This window comes from Carassius gibelio, chromosome A2 (assembly GCF_023724105.1).
Source record: "Carassius gibelio isolate Cgi1373 ecotype wild population from Czech Republic chromosome A2, carGib1.2-hapl.c, whole genome shotgun sequence".
NCBI lineage: Eukaryota > Metazoa > Chordata > Actinopteri > Cypriniformes > Cyprinidae > Carassius > Carassius gibelio.
In genome coordinates this window covers 5,763,400-5,791,169 of record NC_068372.1, presented here as the reverse complement: position 1 = coordinate 5,791,169, position 27,770 = coordinate 5,763,400, and the positions used below count along the sequence as shown (strand labels likewise).

Below are 27,770 nucleotides of genomic sequence, written 5' to 3'. Positions count from 1 at the left end.
TCTTGTGATTGGCTAAAACAAGGGAGATATCTGATTGGTTGCAGATCATTCCCTGTTTATAAAAATTCATTTGTGTGTCGAGCCAAGTCAGGGGAGTCTCAAAATTCACACACAAATGCAGTGAAGTTCACAGACCGCAAGCAGTTTTGTAAATCAAGATATATGTGTGTGTTCAACAGAAATACATTTCTGAATCTTGTCCTATGCATTTGTGAATCTTGAGTGCATTTGTAAATGTTGTTTGCATTTCTGAATTGTGTGTGTATTTCTGAATTTTGTGTGCATTTCTGAATTTTGTATGCATTTGTGAATCTTCTGTGCTTTTTAAATTTTGTGTGTGCATTTGTGAATTTTGTGCGCATTTGTGTATCCTGTGTGTGTATTTATGAATCATGTGTGTGCATGTATGAATCCTATGTGTGCATATGTGAATGTAGTGTGTGCATTTATCATTATTGACACTCTTTTGGCTCCATACCCGAAGAGAAGATGAGTCATTTTGAGGGGGAGGGGAGGTTTACATTTTTTATTAAAGATTATTAGGGCACATGATATATAAAAAATAAATAAATAAAAAATCAAACGAAATACACGTATAAGTTATTTATAATAACGACTACAATATTCCATTAAAAAATAAGACTTTAAGATGTTTGTGAATACAGGCCCTGGACTCTAATTAAGAAGAGAAGGGAAACAGAATGAATTTTCTGACTCTCACAAGATCAAGCTCTGAACAGAGCAACAATTGTGTTCCTCATCAGTCACTTTGGATAAAAGCTTCTACAAAGTGAATGAATTTAGTTTAACTTTATATGTTTTTTCAAGAAATGTGGCTCTTTTGGGGGCCCTCAGCATGCTCAAAAAATTTTCAACAAAAAAGTTGCATGGCCATTGGCCAGTTGTCAGTTCTGCCATAACTTACAGTCTGAGAATGCTGTCCTAAAACTGCTGGTATACTAGAATCCCATCTTTGGGACAAGGAAGACCAGCATCACAAGCAAAGCACTATTTATGCTGGTGAGCAGTAATGATCAGCTGTGATGTGCGACTCGACTCTAATGCCACTGAGGCAGTTATATTTAGCATAGATGGCTTGTATTGCCATTGCCCGGGCAATAAAACTGGAAATTCTCCTTTCATTTACTTCCTTCTGTGTAATTCCAAACCTGTTCCTGTGCTGTTCTTACATGAAACACAAAAGCATAGTTTAAAGAATTCCTAAACTGATGTTTTCCCTTACAACTAATACATACCATGAGAACACAGTGTCAAGCTCTAAAAATTCTAAATAAATAAATACATAAATTAAAAGTAGTCCATATACTTGTTATTCCAAGTCTTCTGAACACAAATGAAAGGTGTGAGAAACACACCTTTATTCTTACTAATAAGTTATTCTTGTCTGCTGCAGTTCTCAAATCTCATTCATGTTTCTAAAGTAATTACTTGTCAAAACTATCAGTTATTGCACATGCAATTTTGATATTACCAAGACTTATTTTCCTTATGTTCATCTGTAACCTGTTTTTTTTTCCCAAGAATATTGCTATTTCCTTGAAATATGACATGACTATATGATATTTCATATCATAGATTACAATTAGAAACACATAACATTACAATTCACAAAAACCAGAGTAAAATCAGTCCCCCATTTAGGACTTTAACACTAACAACAACAACAAAAATAATAATAATTGAAAGAATAAAGGAAAGTTATTGAGATGAGAGCTCTCTGACTGAATCACGCCGGAAACCACAATAGATACACAATCAAACAGAAGGGAGAACAATGGCTCTATTGGCCTGTGGTCACTGCCTGTACTTGGCGGTGAATGGTTTAGAGGGAAAATTATCCATTGTGTCTTTTTGCTCCTCACTGGTCTGATGGTATCAAAAGTTGTGGGTTGGTGATCAATGCCTGCTTATTATACAAAGAATCAGTGAAGAGATCTGCCATCGTTATGGGGAGGTATGTGAACTAGTCAGTGTGTTCTGCATTTATCAGTGTTTGGGTGTTTTATTCTGCATATACTATGGAAAAATTATCTTGAAGAAGTATTATTTCAATGTTGTTATTTGCATTTGTAACATTATTTAATATGTTTAATGGTACAAGGTTCTGTCTTTATGTTTCCAGTGTCAAATAATCAGGATAATGTGTTTTTATGCAAAGGATGCTATAACTCAGAAGATGTTTCTCAGATCACAACCTGTCTTCCAAACAAAAAGTTGTATGCAATGTGCTTACAAAGTTGAATGTGCTTTCACAGCATGTAAAAAAAATGGCTTGATTTAATATTTTACAATACACGCCTGGTTGATGTAAACTGCAATCTAAATGTGTTATCTAAGGGTGTATATAAGAGGAGTCCATTGCAACAGTCTTTAACTGTTCAGAAGTTGGAAAAAAGTGCCTGTTGCTATTATAATTAACTGAAAATCAAACCACAAAAATGTTTATTGCTCAAAATTTAATAGACAATCAAACATGAAATAAAACAATGGCAGTACAACATTTCAACTATTTAAATATGCACAGTAAAATGTTCACATAGTTGAAAACCTTTTTATAAAAAATAAGTGCATGTAATTTAATACAATTAATTTGCATTTTTACCTAAAGTGACCCTGATTGTTCAGGTTTGAGTGTCTCTAGTGTGTGCAACAAAAGCTTTTTAAGAGTTCTTTGCTATGCTGTAACCGAATGCGGTGTTTGAACAACAACAATGACCTAAAACACTAAGGTACCATGGCAGTGTATTCTGTACTTTTTTGCCTATGCTAAAAATAATATCAAATACTAGTATCAGAAAATAAATTAAGCATTTTTAGCTGTTTTGCATATCCATGTGAACAAGAATCATTTTGATAACAGTGTCATATGTACAAGAAACTTCAAAAACACAAAGGAAAAAACGTTTCCATTTGTAGTACATTGTTGTTGTATAAAGGTACCCTAAAATGGAGTCCTTTCTGCCTCTTGTGTGGCCTGGATCCACTGACAGTGCCAGGCACAAACATGAGGGTAATGGACTTCACTGTGAGCAGATTGCAAAACAGATAGATTCACCCAAACATTACACCAGAGTAGAAACATTTTCACTGTTTGGACATCTAATGAGCACTTTGTAAACTAATATCATGAGCTTTTACTGTTGTTTATACTGGGGCCGGGAATGGTGGCTGGGCAACCTCCCTTGAAGGAGTTATACTTTGGGTATTACAACCAGTTTTAGATTTGTTTTTTTAAGGTTTATCCAGAGCAATGATTGCCAGGGTGTACTTAAGCAGGTTCAAAGAGGTACAAACACACTGTGTTCACTTGTGTTTGATATTTCATTACTTGTTGAGCTTCTTTTCATTAAGATGCCATTTCTGTGCTCAGGGATTCTGCCCTCTGTTTTCCAGTTCACCAAACTTAATATACTGGGGTTATGTGAGCTCTTCAGTGCTGGTGTTTCAGCAGTTTCCAATCCTCCCATTACCAGACGACAATGTTTCATTGTTACCACCTCTGTGGAATACTTGATTGTGATTGGTCAGTCATGAGTTGCTACTTGATAATAACCAGTAAAAGCTTGTTTATCACATGAGCTTTAATCCCCTTAATTATATATGTGTCAAAATGTTGTTTAATAAGTGGTATGACTGCACAGTTTCCCATAAATGTTCATCTAGTTTGAACTTGTCACTTGCTTGCAACTGCTGTGTGGGTTAAAATATTTAAACTATTCAGTAAAATGTGTGCTACTCATTTGTTCTTTAATAGCTTTTTACATTTGTGGTGCCAGGATCACAAAAAGGTCTTTGATGAAATGTGGAACTCAAACTGTTAAGATGTATATGTGTGGAGTTGAACTCATGCACTATGTAATTGTCAACTACTTTTTGATAAGTCTATTCACCTTTGAACGAATCAGAACAGGGCAAGACATTCCTGTAGGCCTGATTTTGTAGATTTTGTAGATTTAGAGGTTGTAGATTTTGAGCTCTCATGTCAATGGCTTTAGTGGTTTTACCATTAGGGCTTCGCTTTTCACAATTCCAGTTTTTGACTTTAGGGTGGAATCTGTCAACAGAAGTCGATTACGAAAGATGCCCCGTAAGTAGGTTGGGGTGCTGTTTACAAAATTTTCCCAGCCTCCAGAGTTTTGAAGGGCGATCATATCACATGGCACATAAACTGCCTGGAAACAATGGCAGTTTTTCTAGTTTTGAGCTATTTCCTTCAGGACATTCAAGAGTGTTAAGAAGTTGTCAGGACACCATCGAGGGGAAATGTGTTCTGGCCTCATGTGGAGGTTAGCACACACTTTTTTTGGATGCAAAATAAGTTTCTGTCACTCAGGGCAGTGCATATCCTCGGACAGTTGAATTTGGGAGCAGATTCTGACTTAAACATGAGTTGAGGCCTGGAGAATGGAGGTTGCATCCTCAGACTGCAAGGTACATCAGGGAAGAGGTGGATCTCTTTCAATACGAGCAAGACAGGACAGTGCTCCCTTTAGTTGTCTCTTTTTTATCCTTTGCATCGAAGGCCTGCTTATTTTCTAATGGAGGTCATTTTGAAATCTTTTCTGTTCGTTCAGTGCTGGCATTACTTAAAGCCACATGGACATGTACCAATTGATGGAGTTTTTATGGGGAGGTATTTAGCAGCAGACAGCTGAGATCTTAAAGCCACACCAGTTACACTACTGGACATGTACCAATTGATGACGGCTGAGAACTTTCCATATAGCTTATGTTTCTTCTTGGGATTTATCTACAGTCTTAGAAGGTTTAATGGGGTGTCCTTTTGAACATTTGGAGACAGCTTTGAAGAACATTCTAACTCTTAAAAGTAACCCAAAAGGAAATTCCAAAAGGAAAAGGGCCATTCAAGATGTCAGTCACTTTTTTTCTTCAGAAGAAGTGTAAGGAAGAAATTAATCTGAAACTTTGGTCCTTGGTGTTTCATAAAATGCAAGTCGGTGGCTATCACTTTGAGAGTCAAAAAAGCTCATCAATGAATGCAAAATTAATACCCCTGACTCCTGATGCTATAATGGGGTCTTATGAAGTGAAACGATCAGTCTGTGCAACATTATTATTACCTGTAATCGATGGATCAGTTGGACTGAACTGCCTGAAACTGTTTGTGGTTTGAGTCAGTGCAGATCTACAAGTTACACAATCAAAACTCACTTTCTCGAAATAAGCCAATATGTGTATATGATCCTATGATGCTGGATTTTGCAGTGTCATTAGCCATCCACACTGTAAAAACTAATCTATAGAATTTACTCAATAAATGTGAGGTAACAATTTGCATCGACTTTGGTGGGGTAGATTTAATCCCATATATTGAGAATAAACTATCTGAAGTAAAAAGCTATTAAATCCTTACATAAATTGGGTAACAATACCTCACATTTATGTATATATTCAACAGCTACTTACTCATTAAAATTAGGTAAAAAATATCTCAGCAAAAATAAAATTTAGTTATTAAAAAGTTAAAAAGACAGTTCAGCTCATAATTTATTCATGCCGCAATGCATGATGGGAGCCATGGATGAGTTTTATTGGGTACAACATGCTTGTTTGATGGTCACCGTTGTTGTGATGCTCACGCTGATTCTTGATGTCTCTGTTTCTAAACGTAATAACTCTTTCTTTATGTAGAACTAACTTTTAAAAACATGTCATATTAAGCTAAAAAATGCTGGATTCCTATCCCCAACCCCCACCTAATTTATGTATACATTAAAGAAACCTGAACTGACGCATTCAGGTAATTCCATGACAATTAGTTCAAACAACAATCAATAGCACACATGATTGTCTTTGCGCTGGTCTGTCTGTTATCATTCTGTTAACACGGCCCCACAAAGTCTAAAGTAAACATCTGAAGGTTCAAGAACCCAACTAAAGGAAACATTGACCACTATAATGGTAACACACAAATTTTCTAGTTTGGTGAGTCTGCTTGTTAGCATCAGATGTCTTCAATAATGGTCAATCATGACCCAGTTAATTTCTTAATTATCTCATTAACCTCAACTCTGCTTCAGTGTTACTTTTAACACTGCTTCAGTGTTTATATGAGTCCACACTCAATCAAAAACGCGGACTGACACATGCGCAATTTAAAGCAAAAAAACTCACGGTTTGGGGGTATATTTTACTGCATTTTTCTATGTGATGGTTCTTACTGTTGATGAATGGGTAGCATATGTAGAATTTACCCATTACTTTAGAATTCGTTGGCTGGCTGCAATAATCATGTACATTTTTTATGGTTTCCACAGATTATATTTACAACTCTCCAAAATCACTTTTTTCAGTTCCTCCAACAGTTAGTGAACTAAAGAAACAGTTCTGACTTGAACTGAAGACCAATGAGCTGCTGATATATGCTTGTGTAACCTGAGCACTTCAATGAATTAAGTTTATATATATATTTATATTTCCTTTTATATGCTTTAGACATGTGGTAGCCATGTGTATTAATTATGTCTTACCTGTAAATGCTTTTTGTTTCTTTTTTCCCATTTCTTTTTTTTTTTTTTTTTACTTTCAAGTGCTGGTAGCCACTCTGTAGTATTACACCATTATAACATAGCATCAGCTATTGAAGCTGACTAAAATAGTACAGTTTATTTCTTTGCTCGGTGTTGACTTGAAAGCAATCAAGCAAGCTATTGACTACTGGTTGTTTGAAAAATGTTTGCTGCAAAATGTGCTTATGCGTATGTCTTTTTTAAAATAAATACTATATTTTGAATCTCATACAATAACATTCATACATCATTAGGTGTGGCTTAAGTGGACATCCTAATATTTAGGGACACTGTATACATATACTGATGAATTAACTGTATATTCTCTAAGCTTTATAACATTAAACAAGATAAACTTGGAAATGAGGCTTTTGACCTTTTCAATGGAAAACATGTGACAAGTTCAAACTTTATTTAGATTTGCTCCTACATTTACAAGAGAAGGTTTATATCCGTTTTTCTTGTTTACATACAACAACCACCTACAAGTGAGTGATGGTTTCCTGCACATTCATCTATTTTTTGTGCTTTTGGAAGAAGTCCTTTAACATTTTTAAAATCCAGTCAATAACATTTGAACCCCATTATTAATTTAATCAAACTCTACTTCAAATTAGATCTTTAAAAAAATCTGAGATTCTATTTAGATTGATAATCGTTTTAGATGCGTTTGTAATTTAGATATATCATTAATCTAGATGTTCTCAGAATTAAAAAAAATCATTAATTAGGGTCTTATGGTCACAACCTGGCTAGTTTAATCATAAATCTGCCCTACTGCTTGCTCACAACTAAATTATAATTATAATTCGATCACGATAGATCTGGTGGAGAAAGGACCACAGCAGAGCTGGAGAGCCGAACCGATGTGACTCTGAATCGTGAGATCTCATTCAAATTGGTGATGAAACAAACAAAAGCCAATGAGCTTTAGATAACACAGATTTAATGTCATAATACTTTTTGAGGCTCCATCTTAAAAAAATTCTTATGAGTGCAGAATTTGATGATTAGAGAAATATCACTTAATAAAGACTTGCATTTGGGTCTGTTCCTCATGCAGATCAATGATACAGATTCTGAGGATTTGGATTACAGTGCACAAATACAGTGTGTTTGGTTTATCATAAACCATCAATCAGAATATATCCAGACAGTTTCCTAGTACAAGTCAACAAGTCAGTTCAAGCGCTCTTCGAGTGTTGTCATTTGCAGCATAAAATGACAGTTATGTCAAAAGCTATTGTGGTTTTCATTTTACTACTCAACCATGGGGATTTAGGGAAGTGATCAGTTTGTGAGGTTATTTGTTGTTGAGACATTAGAGCACAGGTCACACTCTTCTTCGCACACACACTTTCTGTCTTCAGCTAATTGAGTACAACTGAATAAATATGTTTTTTTGGTTATGGATCTTTCTAAATGAACACAAATGGGAACCATTAACCTATTCACAGTATATGAAGAAACGCAAGTCACTCTAAGCTCTAAATTTTACAAGGCCTGCCATCTAGTGGTCAAATTAGTAAAGTTGCAAATTCTGATACTGTTTATACATTTATGTGTATGTACTGAATAATAATTAAAAGAGAATTCATTTTTTTCTGTTATTTGCCATAATGCTATGCTTCTATTTTGAATTCTAGCTACAAATTAGTTTCTCATCATGTCAATTTGAGTTGAAAGTCGATTCTAGGGAATTTCTAGAGAAAATCTCTCATGTTTGCGATAATGATCATGCACTCAAGCTGACATGGACTTCACAAGTTTGTACAAAGGCTATGTTGTGCAATTCAACAGAATCAGGGAAATCTAACAAATGGAAATTTTGTTTCTCAGGAACTACCACCAAATATTTTGGGACCAGCATGCCTTCCAATATGTTTATCAGTATCACTGCTTTAATTATGCTCATATATACCGCTCATGTCATGAGATATATGATGGCCTGAGATAGCAGTCGTGAGCTAATAATCTTAGTCAGTGATGGCTGTTATTGCTGTCAGAGCTGAAGTGGGGAGGCCTGGGGTAAGTTCATCCAGAATGCTGCAGCTCTGAGGAGGAGATCTGGCTCTCTGTTGCTATTACAACTCTGGTGAACCCAGGAGTGAAGAAGAGTCTTCAGGCTTCGCCTCACCCCCCGCATGACATGGGCAGTTTTGACAGGATCATGTGAGAGAGAAATAACCCCAGGCTTGCTGAAGTTGAGTGTTAAAAACTATTCTGTGTGACGAGCGCAGCGTCTATGATTGTGTTGGCATGCGTGCAACAGCTGCTTTAAACAAAAAAAGTCAAAATCCACAGACTTAACACAAGCTATGTCTACAGACCAAAATATTGAATAAAAGCATGCTAAAAGCAATGGCTTGGCAACAAAATATAACAGTTAACCTGTGGCGGCGAGTTTTGCATGGGCACACACTCACATTTTCTTCAAAATATGTAGTTTAATCTATCAATGCTTTTATTTAGTTTTATGTTTACTATATGTAATGCTCATCAGTGACTTTAAAAATCAGATGTAGTTAAGGTCAGTGTCTGTTAAACTGCTGTCTATGAAATATTGTTTTTAACTTTAGCTGGACTAAATGAAATGGAAAAAAAGATTCTTATCCAGGAAACCTCTCACTTTTCCGTTATTTGACATCTGCAGATGTTGAGTTAACAATTCCAGAACAACAAAGTTCAGTAAGATAGCCGCGATTTAAATGTGTTTTACAGTTTACATGTTTTTAGCGGTCTTGTCTGAAATATGGTCAACAGTTTCATGATGAAACCATTTCTATCCAGACACTTATACTGTTCTATGCAAGGAAAGTGAAGCATTTTATAAATCACTGAACAGACAGGAAAATATTTCCTTCAGCAGCTAAGTTTTGGAGGATAATTACTGAATTGCTATAATCTGTGATTTTACATTTCCAGGGTTTACATAAATATGAACATTTGCCACTTGAAATGTCAGAAGTGCACAAGAGCTCACTGGCAGTGTGACATCGTAAGTGTTTTGACAGAGTTCAGTTAGACCGCAGTGTCTCAATGCTTCAACACTTTCTAAATGGATTCATTTAACTCTAGGATACATTAAACTTATGAGCTTTATAATATAGCATCATATGTGATGGAACCAGAAAAGTACAAAAGTACAAATAAATTTTTATCATTCTTAATCTTTTGCAGATTAAGGTGCTGAAAATTCTACTTTTATACTTATTGTACACTGAATATTAGTATATAGTATCCAGTAGAGAAATAATGTAATCTTTCATTTAAATGTAATAACTTGCTCTGTCTCTGAAACATCTTATTATTATCTTATATTATCTTATTATTAAATTTGGTCCCCAAACAACCAGTTTAAGTGAGCGCTCTGATCTTGGATATGAGAATGTGTTTGTAACGGCATGCAGAGTTGGCTGCAGCTGTAGATATACATTATCTTGTAATTTGTGTGATGGTCCAGCGATGTCCTTCTGTACTTGATTATAGTGCTAGCCGGATGAGAGACTTCAGACTTCAGAGGGAAGTTTCTCTGGCAATGTTGGCATGAACCTTTGGGCAGTTGTTCTAAGTCACCTCAGTAGATTCATGTTTTTATCAAACTCTGTAAGTGGCACTGACCCAAAGGCAGCCCTGAGCCTGGCTCAGTGAGGAGATGTAACCAAATGAGACTGCCACAACAAAAAAACGCCTATAGGTTAGCCGCCACGCTAGCTGATGGTTGTGTGTGTGTGTGTGTGTGTGTGTGTGTGTGTTTGTATTTGTCTGTCACAGAGAGAGTCAGTATATGGAAGCGGTTCTTTGGAAGGACTTTGGAGAGACATGCTTGTTGTTTAGATGAGGGTTTTGTGTCAGTGTTTCTCTGAGGGCACTTCTCAGTTGAACTTGATTTATTACATAAACCCTGACATCTGCGACCTAAGACCGTCCCCATCAACTTAAGATTTTTGGAGAAACTAAAGATGACATTAGAAAGAACAAATACTGGTTGCTCACTTCACCAGCCAGTCCAGCTATATCATTGTGATGCAGCAACCAAAAAATAAAATAAAAAATACAATGAATAATAGCATGAATTTGCATGTAATTAAAGTGATAATCTAAATGTTGTTATCATTTACTCACTCCCATCTCATACCAAACCTGCTTTATTTATTTATTTATTTGTTTGTTTGTTTGTTTGTTAACCCCTTTGCGTGCAAACATCGCTGACGGCCCCAGTTTATTATTGTTTCACTTTCACAGCACATTAAACATCACTGTCTTACTTCATCTGGACAAACTGTGCATCAATGGAAAGTTTAAAGACTCAAGCTTCGATATTTGACCAATATTTTGATAAAACATTGTTGCAGTGACAGATATTTAGTGATTTATGTCAGGAGTGCAAAATAATAAATCCGTATTATGCCACATTTTGAATAGAAATTCACAACTCACTCATATCCATTCACGTCAAGAGCGGTTTATTTGTGTTCACATAGACTCACTGAACAGCGTCAATAAGGATTTACAGACCAAAGATGCATATCTGCGGAGATATATGGATATATTTACTGATGTTTACTTCATATTTCTTCAGACAGAATCGTCATTTCTATTCATTTTCCACGGATTTACGCGATCAGATGATAAACAGCCTCTCCCAGCGATCTGTGTGTGCGTGCAGTAGTCACAGCTTGTGCGGTGTGTGACTCAGACTCTGATTGGGTCTTTCAAACGTCAATCTTAGTTTCATATCTGGACACCGCCCCATCGTGTCACATGCTTCCTGCACACTTCCTGGTAGTTATCTGGCCGAAACAACACTGAAACACCTCTGTACACACAAAATATCCGAATAATAAACCCGCGATTACGATAGTAAAGCTTGGTATGAGAATTTCTTGAGATCTGGGGCGTTTTTATAAAAAAAATCGAAAATGTACATCGGAAATGCTAACTTGTGCAGCGATGAAAAAGGCTACAAAAAACATATTTTTACAACAGTAAACGACCAAATTCCACCCCTGATCGCTAAAGGAAGTTATTATAAACACTCGATCGGGGTTTAAAGTGAGTTTTGAGTAAAAGTGTACTAATAATTTCATAAATTGTCAGATGTAGCTTGATGCTAACGTTAGCACCAATGCTACTAATAGCAGGTGCTTTTCTTCTTCATAATGCATTTTTGTCTCAATAATTCACGTAAGGTCGTAAGAAAATGTTTTGTTGTATTTTTATAGTAAGACTTTTGATAAATAAGGGCTAAATGCAAAGAGAGACTGAAGTGAGATCGTTGCTTTGTAAAGCCTGAAAAACCACAATCAAGGCTAATAAAGGTGGAATAAAAACAAAAGAATAATGATAAAAGAATAATGCGGATAATGTGTCATACTTGGCGGAGGTGTGAAAGACTCGTTTGGTGAGAACAATACAATCATGAAACGGGCAGTTTTCACAGCCAAACACACATATAAAACACACATCAGTGTTTACATGTGAGATCTTACAGAGATGACAAGGGCCATAAATCAATCTGATTAGCCTTCTCTAAAAACACACATGACATGGCCTTAGAAAATATTTCATAAAATTCACAGTTTTACAGATTCGATTATGAAATTTTTTATGAATTCTTGGAAGACTTGTGGCCTTAGCTACACTGTGTTTTCAAACTCATTTCCTACATCAACATTTTTTTAAATACATTTAAAACATATGTTTTTAATATTTTTATTTTTGTTCTTATGTTTGAGCTTATATATCTCTATTATCATAACAGTCTGAGTGATTCTGATTCCTGAACAGTAAACTTTAAAGTGTCAGCTTTGTGAACATATGTTGAATATGTATCTAGTCAGAAAGAATCATGAGCAGAAACCTTTTTATTTTGGGTATGTAATTTCGGTCTCCATGCCAAAAAAGGGGGGTTACTAGTAAGGGGTTAAACACAAAAGGAGAATTTTTGAGGAATATAGTGGAGTATGAATTGACGTCCTGGACAACCATGATGTTGTAAGTCAGTAGATCGCAATAAATATTTTTTTTCATTACATATATTACAAATGAAATAAATTATTAATTAAACCTACATTCACCACCATTTATTGGAGACTGTGCCCATTTAGTCAACCCAAACTCCACCTTTTACACTAGATCATGTCATGAATGTACACTTGACAGTCAAGAAGGGTGGATTTGCTCTCGGTCTGTTGTGTTATACTTATATATACATCATACTGAAGGTCCATTTTGGTCATTTTGATCTCCAGTCCCCATTTCATTACATGGAATAGATAAACTATTCACATTTTGTGTTACATGAGAGAGAGAGAGAGAGAGAGAGAGAGAGATTCAAGCAGGTTTGGAACCACAAAAGAGAGTGTAAATGATGAACTTTTACAGATTACTTTTAATTTAAGAATTCTGAATTCATTTATTTTTATATAATTACAGATTGACTAAGACATCTAGCAAATGTCTTCTCTGATCATGATAAACCATTGCCATTTGCATAATACATACAGTATTGTTCAAAATAATAGCAGTACAATTTGACTAACCAGAATAATCAAGGTTTTTAGTATATTTTTTATTGCTACGTGGCAAACAAGTTACAAGTAGGTTCAGTAGATTGTCAGAAAACAAACAAGACCCAGCATTCATGATATGCACGCTCTTAAGGCTGTGCAATTGGGCAATTAGTTGAAAGGGGTGTGTTCAAAAAAATAGCAGTGTCTACCTTTGACTGTACAAACTCAAAACTATTTTGTAAAAACATTTTTTTTTTCTGGGATTTAGCAATCCTGTGAATCACTAAACTAATATTTAGTTGTATGACCACAGTTTTTTAAAACTGCTTGACATCTGTGTGGCATGGAGTCAACCAACTTGTGGCACCTCTCAGCTGTTATTCCACTCCATGATTCTTTAACAACATTCCACAATTCATTCACATTTCTTGGTTTTGCTTCAGAAACAGCATTTTTGATATCACCCCACAAGTTCTCATTGGATTAAGGTCTAGAGATTGGGCTGGCCACTCCATAACATTAATTTTGTTGGTTTGGAACCAAGACTTTGCCCGTTTACTAGTGTGTTTTGGGTCATTGTCTTGTTGAAACAACCATTTCAAGGGCATGTCCTCTTCAGCATAGGGCAACATGACCTCTTCAAGTATTTTAACATATGCAAACTGATCAATGATCCCTGGAATGCGATAAATAGGCCCAACACCATAGTAGGAGAAACATGCCCATATCATGATGCTTGCACCTCCATGCTTCACTGTCTTCACTGTGTACTGTGGCTTGAATTCAGAGTTTGGGGGTCGTCTCTCAAACTGCCTGTGGCCCTTGGACCCAAAAAGAACAATTTTACTCCCATCAGTCCACAAAATGTTCCTCCATTTCTCTTTAGGCCAGTTGATGTGTTCTTTGGCAAATTGTAACCTCTTCTGCACATGCCTTTTTTTTAACAGAGGGACTTTGCGGGAGATTTTTGAAAATAGATTAGCTTCACACAGACGTCTTCTAACTGTCACAGTACTTACAGGTAACTCCAGACTGTCTTTGATCATCCTGGAGGTGATCATTGGCTGAGCCTTTGCCATTCTGGTTATTCTTCTATCCATTTTGATGGTTGTCTTCCGTTTTCTTCCACGTCTCTCTGGTTTTGCTCTCCATTTTAAGGCATTGGAGATCATTTTAGCTGAACAGCCTATCATTTTTTGCACCTCTTTATAGGTTTTCCCCTCTCTAATCAACTTTTTAATCAAAGTACGCTGTTCTTCTGAACAATGTCTTGAACGACCCATTTTCCTCAGCTTTCAAATGCATGTTCAACAAGTGTTGGCTTCATCCTTAAATAGGGGCCACCTGATTCACACCTGTTTCTTCACAAAATTGATGACCTCAGTGATTGAATGCCACACTGCTATTTTTTTGAACACACCCCTTTCAACTAATTCAACTAATTGCCCAATTGCACAGCCTTAAGAGCGTGCATATCATGAATGCTGGGTCTCATTTGTTTTCTGAGAATCTACTGAACCTACTGGTAACTTGTTTGCCACGTAGCAATAAAAAAATATACGAAAAACCTTGATTATTCTGGTTAGTCACATTGTACTGCTATTATTTTGAACAATACTGTACATTTGCATACAATATCAGTATTTATTTATTTATATTTGATGCTTGGTGATTGCATATGAAATTATTTGAATGATTTTGGTGATTGCATATGTTGTTTGCATTTTTGTAGACACAGATTTTGGATGCGTTCTGTCATGGCAGAGGGCAGAGAGGCATGGTCTCTGGAGGATAGAAGCCAATGGCCCGTCTGAGTGAGTGGGCATCAGTTCACACATGTCCATGAAAGTCCACGGATAGTTTTCTGCTCACTGAACATACAATGCTCTGTCATAGCACTATGTTTATTGTGAATGAGTAAGGCACTCCCTCTAGACAACAGCCTTTCTTCTGTAGAGATGTGATGAGCAGAAAAAAATTACAACACTTACATAACACAAGAAGATATTAGTGTTTGGCTCTGTCTTTGTGCATTCATGTTGGTCTGAACAACAATTAATTTGGTTAGAATTACAGGTTTATACAGCAAATACAACACTGCATCATTTCTTCTGATGCGCTGCAAAGTATAATTATTCGTATAATAAAAAATTTCGTTCAAGTGTAGTCAGTTGTATATAGAATATTTACAATTTTAGTTCTCTGCAGGGCTGGAAATAAACTGGGAATAGGGCAAAAATGGCACCAAAATGAACAAAAAATTATACAACAAAAGAAGGCAAAACAATATTTAAAAAAAATCATGATTAAAGTCATTGACAACTTCAGGGATGGGAAATGTTCAGTGCTTCAATGTTCAATGTTTTGTTTTTCACGCTACTATGAAAACAAAATTAAAGTAAAAAACAAATTTAAAAGGTAAAAAGCAATTAACTAAATTAAAACAGTTCTTAGCTTGTTTTGTCTATGTAGCCTATGAGAATATGACATGTAATTTCCTAACAGATGTTGATAAAGTTTTAGTGATACCAGCCCACAGTATTCTAACTGATTAAATAAATACTAGAAGAATATTTGACCTAAAAAAAAAATACAAATACATTTAATAAGGTAATTCTAAAAATGCCTTTAAAAGGGTTAAAAAAGCCCCTGAAAATCAATTACATGGTGAAAAAATAGTTCTTTAATGAAAAAGTTCAACAATCTTCTTGGTGCCTGGATGGTAAAACAAAGGGAAATCAAACCAGTCAAAGCCCATCGGTGGCCCATCGAGCCTAATAAGGATTCAGTGTTTAGCTTGTTGGAGATACTCCAGGTTGCAATGATCTGTCCAAACCAGGAATGCATGTTGAGCCCTGTCCAACCAATGTCCCGGCTCTTCCAAGGCCATCTTAACAGCCAACAGTTCACAATCACCAATGTTATTCCTGGACTCAGTGGAGGTCAAGTGATGTGACAGGAAAACACAAAGATGAAGCATGTTAGAAGCTTTTACAGATGATCAGAGATCAGTCAGATAGAGCTCTCCGGCAGTGTGTGGCAGGTCACTGATCAGCTGCTCAGGTGTTTTGGTGAAACAGAATGGGCACTTCTTTTTCTAAGGATAGATTATTTCATTGGATGAAAGAAATACAGTAATAATCCTTGTTTACTTTAATGCAGGACATAAGATTCTGGCCTCTGTGAAATGCAATTCGATACACGCTGTGGCCACTTCCCAAAATGTTATATTTTGGGTTGTGAGAAACAAAATATGCAATTGTGGTTCACTGGGTAATGCAAAAAAGAAGAAGAAGAAAAAAAAAAGATAATTGTGTTCTAAATTTATATTTTTAGGTTTTGTTGGTTATTAATGGACCTCATAAACACTGAGCCACAACACAGGTCAGTCACACTTTTATTAAAACATTTTAGGTTTTCTTTAGTAAACCTACTCTGTGTACCATTATTTTCTAGTGATTTTACATGTTGACAGCGCATGAGTGCATGAGGCACACACCAGCGGTCAGTCTGGGAGTTTAAACCCTTGATTCAGGGCCATTAGCCGGAGGAACACTTTCTCTCGCAGTTTTTTTCTTTCTTTTTGTATTTCCTCTCCCGGTGGTGGGTGCAAAACAAGCTCGAGTCAGAGATGAGCGTGAGGCGTCAATGAGACTGACGCTCTCTCGTGCGCTGTCCACAGAGGACACGCGGGATGCTGAGCGCTCTCTGTGGCTGTTAGATAATCATGGATCACGATATTCACTTGACTGTGGACAGGCGACCGCTGCATTGAGCGCACCTGAAGTGGACTGCTGAGAGTTCGCTGCAGTTTGGCGGAAAGTTATGACCGGATGGAGCGCGCGTCCTCGGGAGGTGTTTCCTCGGCGCTGCTTCCCAAGGTCCGTATGTACTTTACTCGCAGTCTATAACACATGTGAGAGACGAATGATATCTGCGATCTAAAAATCACACTACTTTTTTGTCTTTTTATAACATAGGCCTATTTATTTATGGAACGCAATGCAGATTCAATTTCAAAATACAGAAAAAAATCCATTCATATTAAAACAACACCCCTGTTTTTCAAAACTAAACTTTTTGTTTGTTTATTCCAGATTTAATGGAAAACGAACTGCTTGGTCTCTGACTTTGAAACATTTAACTTTTACATTTTGCAGTTGTTCATGTAGAATATGTTTTAAGTGTCTTAATTACAAGACAATTAAGTCATATTTAAAGAAACATGAACAAATTTGTGAAATATATAATGTCATCAACTTAATTAAAGACCATTAACATAGAAATGTAGATAACCAACTTTTATGTTATAAAATTCATTCTTATCACAAAATTCATAACTTTTTTTTTTTAAAGACCGATTGAAAGAATACTGCCATCTGATTTTATTAATTAATTAAGGGCATATTTCTTTGTTTAATTCTATGGCGAATCAAGCACAGCTAGGTTTACTGAATTGGCTGTGACAATATTTGTGTTTAGTTGCACACTGTGGTACAGATTTTCTTTCATTTTGTTTGTGTTTTGCAGATTTATGGACAGAACAGATAGCACACATGCACCGATTCACAAAGTACTGTAGCTGCCTAAGATTTAGTCCCTGTTCACAGACATGTAAATATTTACAGAATCATCTAATCTCTTTTTCAAATCTCATCTGTAATATTAACTTCTGGAAAAAGAGAATGGGGTAATTATTATAACACAATATAAATTGTTTGTCTTTATTTGACAGCCTCCTCTGTCATCCTTTGACATATTTATATTTATGATCTGCACGTTTACTCAATGCTTTTGTAATATGCAGTTATTACACATATACATTCTTACAGTGGCTTATACAGTGTGTTTAAGAGATAGAAGACAACTTTTTGGGCCAGTATGCCAAAGTCTTTTAATGTCACATATGATTCCACGAATGAGATTGAAGTAATAAGGTTATGAAAGATACTGAATCTAATGTAAAATGCAGTTTTAACAATGGGACTTATACTGTATTTAATTGACTGATAATGATTTGAGTGGCAAAATATTGACTAATAATAATGCACAACCATAATTGAACTCAAAATGACCTTATCTAAATTGACCTTGATACCTGATAACAGAAAACATCCCATCAATTATACTGAGCAAAATTATTCATTTCATTTCAGACTCAAATCCCTACTGAGCTCTTAGTAACTGCATTTAAAGATTGCACACTTTTTTTTCACATGTTCCTTTGAAAGTATCCACTCAACCAAACACCTATTTTCCCTGAGGTGTCTCAGGCTGAGGTTCCATGAATAGTGAGTACCATTTGTGTCCAGATATCCTTGCTTTCCTCTAAGATACACAATGTGAGCCTGTGGCAGCCATTCGTGCAGATTCAGATGGTATGGGAGAAGGCAAATCCCACATTAGGGAATGTCATGTTGAAAACACAAACAGGGGCCAGTTCATATATTTCAGGGAGAACCCTTTTTTTTTTTTTTTTAACAAACATTACAAACATATACTGTATCACAATGCAACATGATTTTGATATCACAGTGCAGATTATGTGAAGTAACCCCCCCCCTTACACAACTCTAGTGAATGTAACTCCATAATACTATTTTTACAGTAATCTGTTTGTTAATTTATTGTATTGCTGTTTCATTTCTTCGTGCAATATTTTTCCAACAGCCAAAGCAGAAGGGAAAAAATAAATAATATTTCAAACAAATTAGTAAACCAGCTCACAATTGGATCAAGAACCAGAATATAAAACATTAGGTTAAAAAAACAACAACAAAAAATCGAGTTTCTGGTTATGTTTGGGGTCAGGGGTTGGTTAGTACAACATCTAAATTAAATGTAAATAATTAAAATAGTAAATAATTATATAAAAGTAAGTAAATATTGAATAATAACTAAACGTTTAATACACTTGATTTTTCAAATAGTATAATTTTTTTTTTCATGAAAAGAGTCATAATTCATGAATTGTAATGTTTTCTATAATATTATTGCCTTATTTTCCAAAGAGCTGAAGACTCACCCCTATGTGCTTGATCATGTTCTGAATAATCTCTGTCAGACATTCCCATGGGCTGAGCTTTGACTGAAATTTTGTGGCTGAGTTTTGTCCTTAGGGTCTTGTTTAGGAACAATTCTTCTGTGACCTGAAATAAACTAGTTCGAAAATTACTTGATTTGTGTGTAGTGAGAGATTTCGCTGCACCGTTTCCTGACAAGCAATATCAAAGAACTGCACATCCTGTTAACTTACCTGAGAAACAGAAAAATCACACAAAACAACATCCATAGGAAACTATTGATACAGTACCTAATCCAAGAAGAGTTACATTTACATTCTCTGTATGCATTTAGCTGACTATTTTATGCAAAGTGACTTACTCTGGCTATACATTTTATACCAGTTTGTGTGTTCTCATTTCCCAGGAATAAACAGAGCGAAGTTCATTGATAATGAGTATAAGGTGTTTATACAGTTTGTATTATTCACAGTGCTCCTTTCTGCAGTTTATTTGATTGATACGGAGAATGTTATATCTCTTATTGTATTTAACTTGCGATAGGCTATTTTAAGGATTTAAATATACATGCATGTATTATGCATATAAATATACATGAAGCACAGTCCATTATGTTCGTTCTCCACTACCTCAAAAACATCAGACATCAATCAGTTATTGAAGAAAAGTAGAGGTGTTCTTTCAGCTTTACACTAGTCACGTGTTGGTCCAGAAGAGAGTGATGTTAAGGCAAGGATCTATTTTTAACAGTCTTTATTTACACAATGAAGGAATCCAGCATTGTGGAGCAAAAGAACACCAGGCTTGGGATTGTAGGCGCATTGACAAACTTGGGTCCACTGGCATCGTACAGGATCAGCTTTACTGTAGCAAAAGTGTCTTTGTTCAGCTCAATTCAGTTCATGTTTTGTTCCCAACCGATAGTCTTACTGCAGTCAAAACAATAAAATTCTAAAAAAATTTGTGTCTTTTATACCCCAACTAAATAAGCCAGAGGCAACAGTGGCAAGGAACCCAAACCCAAAGTTAGCACGGGTGACAGAAACGGAGAAAAAAATACAAAAAGCCATGGGAGACACCAGGCTCATTCAGGGGGCCAGTTCCCCTCTGGGCTAAATGAAATGAACACAGTGTGATTTATGATTATAGGCTGCAGCACAAGACAGATTTGTGTACATTCTTAAAAATATAGTGTTTTTGAATTAATGTGAATGTTTTTGAACTATTGAAACTTGCAGTATGGTTTTATAATACAATGATCTCCTATATTTCAAAAGATCATAAACAATGTGATTTCTCAATTCATGACTCTTTTTTAAAAATGGATCATCTACTATCATAATTTTCTACTTTGAAAGCTGACAAGTTGAAGTGAGATTTCAGGGTGTATGGTGCCTATTTGGATTCCCTAAAAATGTAAATACATATAGTGTGTGAATCTGTTATGTCTCATTTTGCCCATCAGTTTTGCCATGCTTGACATGTTTATCTAAATATCAACTATCTTTAAGATCTTTTAGTAGGCTGACCATATCGCCATTCATATGGGACACATCCCAGCCAGGATTTTAATAATGCCTAAAACATCCAGAGCAGTTTGACCAATAACATGCAGGTATTGTATATAATCGACCAATCGTGGGGCTGCGTCTGAGAAGGTGAGATCTAGAGGGAACGATTAAAGCGATGCAAATATACGCACGTGTTTGTTCGTTCAATTGACTTGAAGTGTCGCTGCGCACAAATAAAAAAAAAAACAACAAAGTGCGCCACAATGCTTTAAGTCAAATGAACGAACAAACACGTGAAAGCGATTCGAAATCATAAGGAGCTGTCTGCTCTGCTCTTTATAGTTCTCATGAATGTTACACAACGATCAACCTGCACAGTCCAAAGAGCCAAAACCTGGATATTTTAGGCAATATTAAATTCCTGGCTGGGACGTGTCCCATTTGAACGGTGCATATGGCCACCCTATCTTTTAGATATTTGAGTGTTTGTTATATCTATTTTTTGATATCTCAATCATGCACCCTGCAAACATCAACAGAATGTTGCCTCATAATGAAGCTGCAGCAAATAAGTATTTTGTGTTAAAAACTGCAATTTTAATCTTGTTAATGTACAGTATGCATGTAACATTTTTGGCTTACATTGCTCATTTGTCTCCTATTTGCAGAACATAAATAAAGAGTCTCTGTCACCAACATGAGTTGGAGCTTTCTCACTCGACTACTGGAGGAGATCCACAACCACTCCACGTTTGTGGGGAAAGTTTGGCTGACTGTGTTAATTATTTTCCGGATCGTTTTGACCGCTGTGGGAGGTGAGTCAATCTACTCCGATGAGCAAACAAAGTTCACCTGCAACACTAAGCAGCCCGGCTGTGACAACGTATGCTACGATTCCTTCGCCCCGCTGTCACACGTCCGGTTCTGGGTGTTCCAGATCATCATGATATCCACCCCCTCCGTCATGTATCTGGGTTACGCCATTCATAAGATCGCCCGTGCCTCAGAGGAGGAACGGTGCAAGAACAAGATTTATCAAAAGAGGAACTGCCACAGTCGGTGGAGAAATGGGCACCACCTAGAGGAGGTCTCGGAGGAAGACGACGCCGAACCAATGATCTATGAAGAAGACATGTTGGATGAGCAGGAGGTCAAACCAGAGACAGACAAGGGCAAATGCCAAGATCCAGCGAAGCATGATGGCCGGCGTAGGATCGTGCAAGAAGGCTTGATGAGGATGTATGTGCTTCAGCTTTTATCCCGTGCCATCTTTGAGGTGGGGTTCCTCACTGGTCAGTATCTCCTTTATGGCTTCCGTGTTAACCCTTCGTATGTCTGCAACAAGATCCCATGTCCGCATAAGGTAGACTGCTTCGTTTCACGACCCACCGAGAAGACCATCTTTTTACTCATCATGTACGTGGTGAGCTGTCTTTGTCTGCTGCTCAATGTTTGTGAGATGTTCCATTTGGGAATTGGTGCCTTCCGTGACACTCTTCGTAAACGTCGAAGCCATGCTCAACAACCTCCATACGGCTACCCTTACTCCAGAAACATTTCTAGTTCTCCGCCTGGATACAACCTGGTCGTTAAATCTGACAAACCGGGTCGCATTCCCAACAGCATCATCCTACAGGAGCAGAACATGCCCAGAGTGATTCCAGAACAGCATTGCACAAGTCCTGATGAGAACATTCCCTCTGACCTGGCTACTCTGCATCACCATTTACGAGTAGCTCAGGAACAACTTGACATGGCGTTTCAGACATGTAACACGAAAAGTGCTCATATCTCCAGAGCTAGCAGCCCTGTGTCTGGTGGCACAATGACAGAGCAGAACCGGGTCAATACAGCTCAGGAGAAACAGGGTGCACGACCGAAAGCAAGCACTGAGAGGGCAGGGACAACAGCAAATAATGGAAAGACATCTGTGTGGATTTAGTGTTAAACTCTTACCTGACTAGTCATGAAACATTATCCTCAGAAAACACATTCTTCCAGCCAATGCAAACTTAAATCAGTGAGGTGACATGATTGAACATTATGTACCCAAGTTCTGTTGAAGATTAAACAATACTGAAACATAAATATATTGTAGAAGGGTAAGCTCTTTACATTGGTTTACTGTGTTCTCTATTTCTCAGAATAATTAGATATAGTATACAGTATGTTACATATATTAAGTATGACGTTTCTCTAAATTCAAATGCATGCAAGTGTATTGACCATATTGGAAGTCTGTCAAACAATTTATTCTTTAATGGATCATTGCTTTAATTTGACTAAGAACAACCCCTATGTATCTACTCCATTCAAATAGTCATTATACTGTAGCTGTAAGAGCTATATGTTCACATATCTTCTCCTATTATTTTTATTATTAGTAGTAGTATTATTCTGTGGCTCAGTTCAAAACCAAAGTGAGCTGCCACCCTATCCCTAAGTGTTAAAGTATATGCATACTGGCGATTCAAAGGCTGTTCCAGTCTGTAATCAGCAAGATTATCCTGCATTATAGAATTCCTCATTTTGGCCAGATTCTGAGGCTTCACATGGATACCTTATGGATAAAGTAATCCCAGAATGCATTATGATGACAATGTGATCAAAGCACTTTCACACACCTTGTATGTGCTAAATGTATTTTTGGCTCGCTGAATTCAGTTGCAATCAATTGTTAGTTGTTTGTGCTGATCAGTATTGTTACTACCTACAGTATGTAAAGTAGCTTCTCTTTGTATAGGGTGCTTAAAAGACAGTAGAAAATGAGACGGCTCACAAGGTTTTGGAACAGAGTCTTTAAATTAAAAGGATATTTCAGCCCAAAATTTAATTGTTATTATTTATTCACTTTCATGCCATCCCAGATATATAGGACTGTCTTTCTTCTGTGGAGAAATAATCCATCTATGTGAGTCCATATATTGCAAGTGGATGGGTCCTTCAAAGTTGATGCTTCAAAAACCACGCAAAACTAACACAATGGTTATCCATGCAGTTCCTGTCGATGAATCAGTGTCTACTGAAGATGAATGATAGAAAATACTATTTTCAACTTTTCAAACCATTGCTATCAGATATTAGCCTGTTGTGAATGTCAGCATGATATAAGTGCATAGTAAAACTGACACTCCTCTGCGTCCGTGTCACTTCTTGTACAAGTTTCACAACACACTTACGTCACACATCAAGTGTGAACTTAAGGACCTGCATTTGACAGTTTTTATTTTTGAAGTGTCAACTTTAAGGGATTCGTTCCACTTACATTATATGGTCTTTCAGAGATGAACTATTTCTCTAAGAACCTCTGTTTGTGTTCCTCAGAAGAAAGAAAGTCATATCTAGAATGGCATGGGGGACAGTTCTAGTGGAGTATCCCTTTAATTAGTCTAAAAAAGATGATTCTGTCTTTCCTGGTTTCTTCTGTATCAAAAAAAAAAAAAAAAACTTGGTGTGCATATGACCTGGACATATAATATTCCTGTGCATTTATAGAATATATATGCATTAATATTATGTGGCACTAAAATAATGGATTGAGACTGCAATGATAAGTTGTCTTACGAAGGTATTTTAAAGGAGCAGTTCACGCCAAAATTTATCGAACCTCAACTTTCTTTCTCCGTTGGAAGACAGTGACAGTGAATGAGGACTGATCTATGTGACTTGTGTGTTAAATTTCAAGTCTTCCAAAGCAGTTTTCCAAAGCATTTTTTCACTGAAAATCGTAAAATTTTTATTCAATGTCAAATTCATGAACAATTCACTCAAATGATTTGCCATGTTCTTGTTAAAGCGGGTGGAGTTGATTAAATTCAGCTTTTATCTTTTGATTTTTTTTTTTCTAATCTAATCAACATAAATGTCTTTTTTTTGTATACTGTATACTTAAACATTATTTCAGAGATGTGTATTAGTATTATGCTCAAGCAAAATATTTAAAACAGGAAGAGGGGATAACGTTCTTCAGAAAAGACAATATACAGGTAGCATGTAAATTCATTAGTAGCACCGTTTCACTGATTACTGTAAAAAAACAAAACAATGGAAAGTATGAATAAACTAACAGAGTGTGTATGGAGTGAAAACAGTATCTAAACATGGACTATAAATTCACGTATGCGAATGGTAATCCGCAAAAAGACACAGGAGATCCATGTACACTTTCATAAAAAAGTGCAAAAGTTGTCAGAATTTTTATTATTTTATTTATTTTACTTCTGTGCCTGGGTAAGGTATGTATGGATAAGCACATTGATAACAAGCCTGTCTAATAAACATGCCATTGTTTATTACAAGTATTGTTTGCTCTTTGACAAACTGCTTTATTCTTCCTCTTTTGTAAGTTCCTTTAGCTAAAAGCATCTGCTAAACATATAAATGTAAATGGATAATGTACTTGTGGATAAGCATATGAATAACACTGGATAAGCAAATATTAGCTTTATTCTGCCCCAAGGAAGAATGATCATCAAACCTGAAGGAAGCACTACAAATCTGTCTCCCGTCTGCGACTGAAATCATGAAGGCTTTAGTGTAGGGGTGTCAAACTCAATTCCTGGAGCCCTGCAGAGATTCAAGCCTAATTAAACACACCTGATTCAACTAATCAAGTCCTGCAGGCTTATTTGAAAACAATAGGTGTTTCTCAATGTCAAGGAAGGATCCTCGGAAGCCAGTATTTCGAGGATGCTATGTCATCGACATCAATCGAAGGACTTTTCCAATGTCGAGGATCCTCGGAATTTCAAACAAGGACTGAGTCCTTCGTTTGAAGAATATCCCATACACAGGAAAGGATGCACATGTGTATCCTTCGTGCTCTTCGCGCTCTCAAATCACCCACAATCCTATGCGCGCAGCTTTGCTATCTAACGTTAGTTCGAAAATGCAAAAATGTCAGAGCGTTAACGGCTTTTATTTACGTTACCAAACATTTGTTATAACTGTAGTAAATATAAGTAAAGTTTGACGTTTAAATGCCAGTACAAATTACTACCATATTGATATTGTAAATTATACAAATACAAATGCTTAACTGAACCTGACCTGTCATTTAACGATTGGTTGCGTCATTGGCATTTCTTTTATAAATAACTAGTTAAGTTGTCCAAAGTAATTTAATGATACCATTCACAGCATTATTCAAATGGACCATTTCACTGACGTAATGACGCAATTACGTGCACTTGCTAGCCTGTTCCATTTATGTGTTCTCCGAATGCGAAGAGGAGTCTCGTCTAGCCTCTGAAGGAAAAAAAGTGAAAGTGAAGTGACATTCAGCCAAGTATGGTGACCCATACTCAGAATTTGTGCTCTGCATTTAACCCATCCGAAGTGCACACACACAGAGCAGTGAACACACACACACACACTGTGAGCACACACCCAGAGCAGTGGGCAGCCATTTATGCTGCGGCGCCCGGGGAGCAGTTGGGGGTTTGATGCCTTGCTCAAGGGCACCTAAGTCATGGTATTGAAGGTGGAGAGAGTCCGGCCCGAGACTAGAACCCACAACCCTTCGATTGGGAGTCCAACCCTCTAACCATTAGGCCACGACTTCCCCAAGTGACTTGGAAGGATCAGTCCTGCCAAGGAAGTATCCTTGACATTGAGAATGAGGTTTCGAGAATGACCTACTTTCCATTGCAACTTGTAACAAAGAATTTCCCAGTGTGGTTCAATAAAGTAATTCTGAGTCTGATTCTGATTAAAAAGACAGTGTTTTTTTAATGCTAAAGGATTTATAATTTCATAATGTAGAGATTGTTCACTTATCTGACAGGCCAACCATAATAAATCCTGAACGTAGATGAGAGAAACTGTTGACAACTTACAAGTTTATATGCTCTTGATTTGTGCTTAAAGGGTTAGTTCATCCAAAAATGAAAATTATGTCATTAATAACTCACCCTTATGCTGTTCCAAACATGTAAGACCTCCTTTTATCTTCGGAACACAGTTTAAGATATTTTAGATTTAGTCTGAGAGCTCTCAGTCCCTCCATTGAAGCTGTGTGTACAGTATACTGTCCATGTCCAGAAAGGTAAGAAAAACATCATCAAAGTAGTCCATGTGACATCAGAGGGTCTGTTGGAATTTTTTGAAGCATCGAAAATACATTTTGGTCCAAAAATGGCTAAAACGACGACTTTATTCAGCATTGTCTTCTCTTCCGTGTCTGTTGTGAAAGAGAGTTCAAATCAAAGCAGTCTGGATTTCCGGTTTGCGAACGAATCATTCAGTTCACCAAATCGAACTGAATCGTTTTAAACGATTCGCATCTCTCATACGCATTAATCCACAAATGACTTAAACTGTTCACTTTTTTAATGTGGCTGACACTCCCTCTGAGATCAAACAAACCAATATCCCCGAGTAATACATGCACTCAAACAGTACACTGACTGAACTGCTGTGAAGAGAGAACTGAAGATGAACACCCAACCGAGCCAGATAACGAACAATAGACTGACAGCTTAAGTTATTTGTGGATTAATGCTTATTAGAGATGCGAATCGTTTAAAACGATTCAGTTCGATTTGGTGAACTGAATGATTCGTTCGTGAACCGGATATCCAGACTGCTTTGATTTGAACACTCTCTCACAACAGACACGGAAGAGAAGACAATGCTGAATAAAGTCGTCGGTTTAGCCATATTTGGACCAAAATGTATTTTCGATGCTTCAAAAAATTCCAACAGACCCTCTGATGTCACATGGACTACTTTGATGATGTTTTTCTTACCTTTCTGGACATGGACAGTAGACCGTACACACAGCTTCAATGGAGGGACTCAGAGTTCTCGGACTAAATCTAAAATATCTTAAACTGTGTTCCGAAGATAAAAGGAGGTCTTACATGTTTGGAACAGCATAAGGGTGAGTTATTAATGACATAATTTTCATTTTTGGATGAACTAACCCTTTAATGTGAAAGTTCAAGATAAGTGAACACTCTCTATATGAAAACAAGAAGCTTCTCTAAAAGCGAAACCTCCAGATGTTGAGATCCATATTCAGATGTATTAAAGTTCATCATCAGCGAGAAGGTTTGATTACAGATTTAGTCGCACTTTAACACAAACGTCTGTGCAAAGGAGCCCAAACTTTTTCAACCAAGCAGATTGTCTCAGAAGAGATCGCTTGACTTTTTAAATATCAATTTT

General features: G+C 36.6%; 1 protein-coding gene across 2 annotated transcripts; it reads left to right on the top strand.

The window, feature by feature from the left end:
- The first annotated feature begins 1,897 nt into the window (after positions 1-1,897).
- Positions 1,898-24,898, top strand: LOC128024897 (gap junction gamma-1 protein). Of its 2 annotated transcripts, none has more exons than XM_052610781.1 (2): positions 1,898-1,975; positions 21,269-24,898. In XM_052610781.1, exon 2 carries the CDS (start codon positions 21,298-21,300, stop codon positions 22,540-22,542), a length of 1,245 nt encoding a protein of 414 aa, XP_052466741.1. In that variant the 5' UTR covers positions 1,898-1,975; positions 21,269-21,297; the 3' UTR covers positions 22,543-24,898. The 2 variants fall into 2 exon arrangements, with proteins under 2 accessions (XP_052466741.1, XP_052466731.1); XM_052610771.1 differs by lacking the exon at positions 1,898-1,975 and adding an exon at positions 16,656-16,947.
- The last annotated feature ends 2,872 nt before the right edge of the window (positions 24,899-27,770 follow it).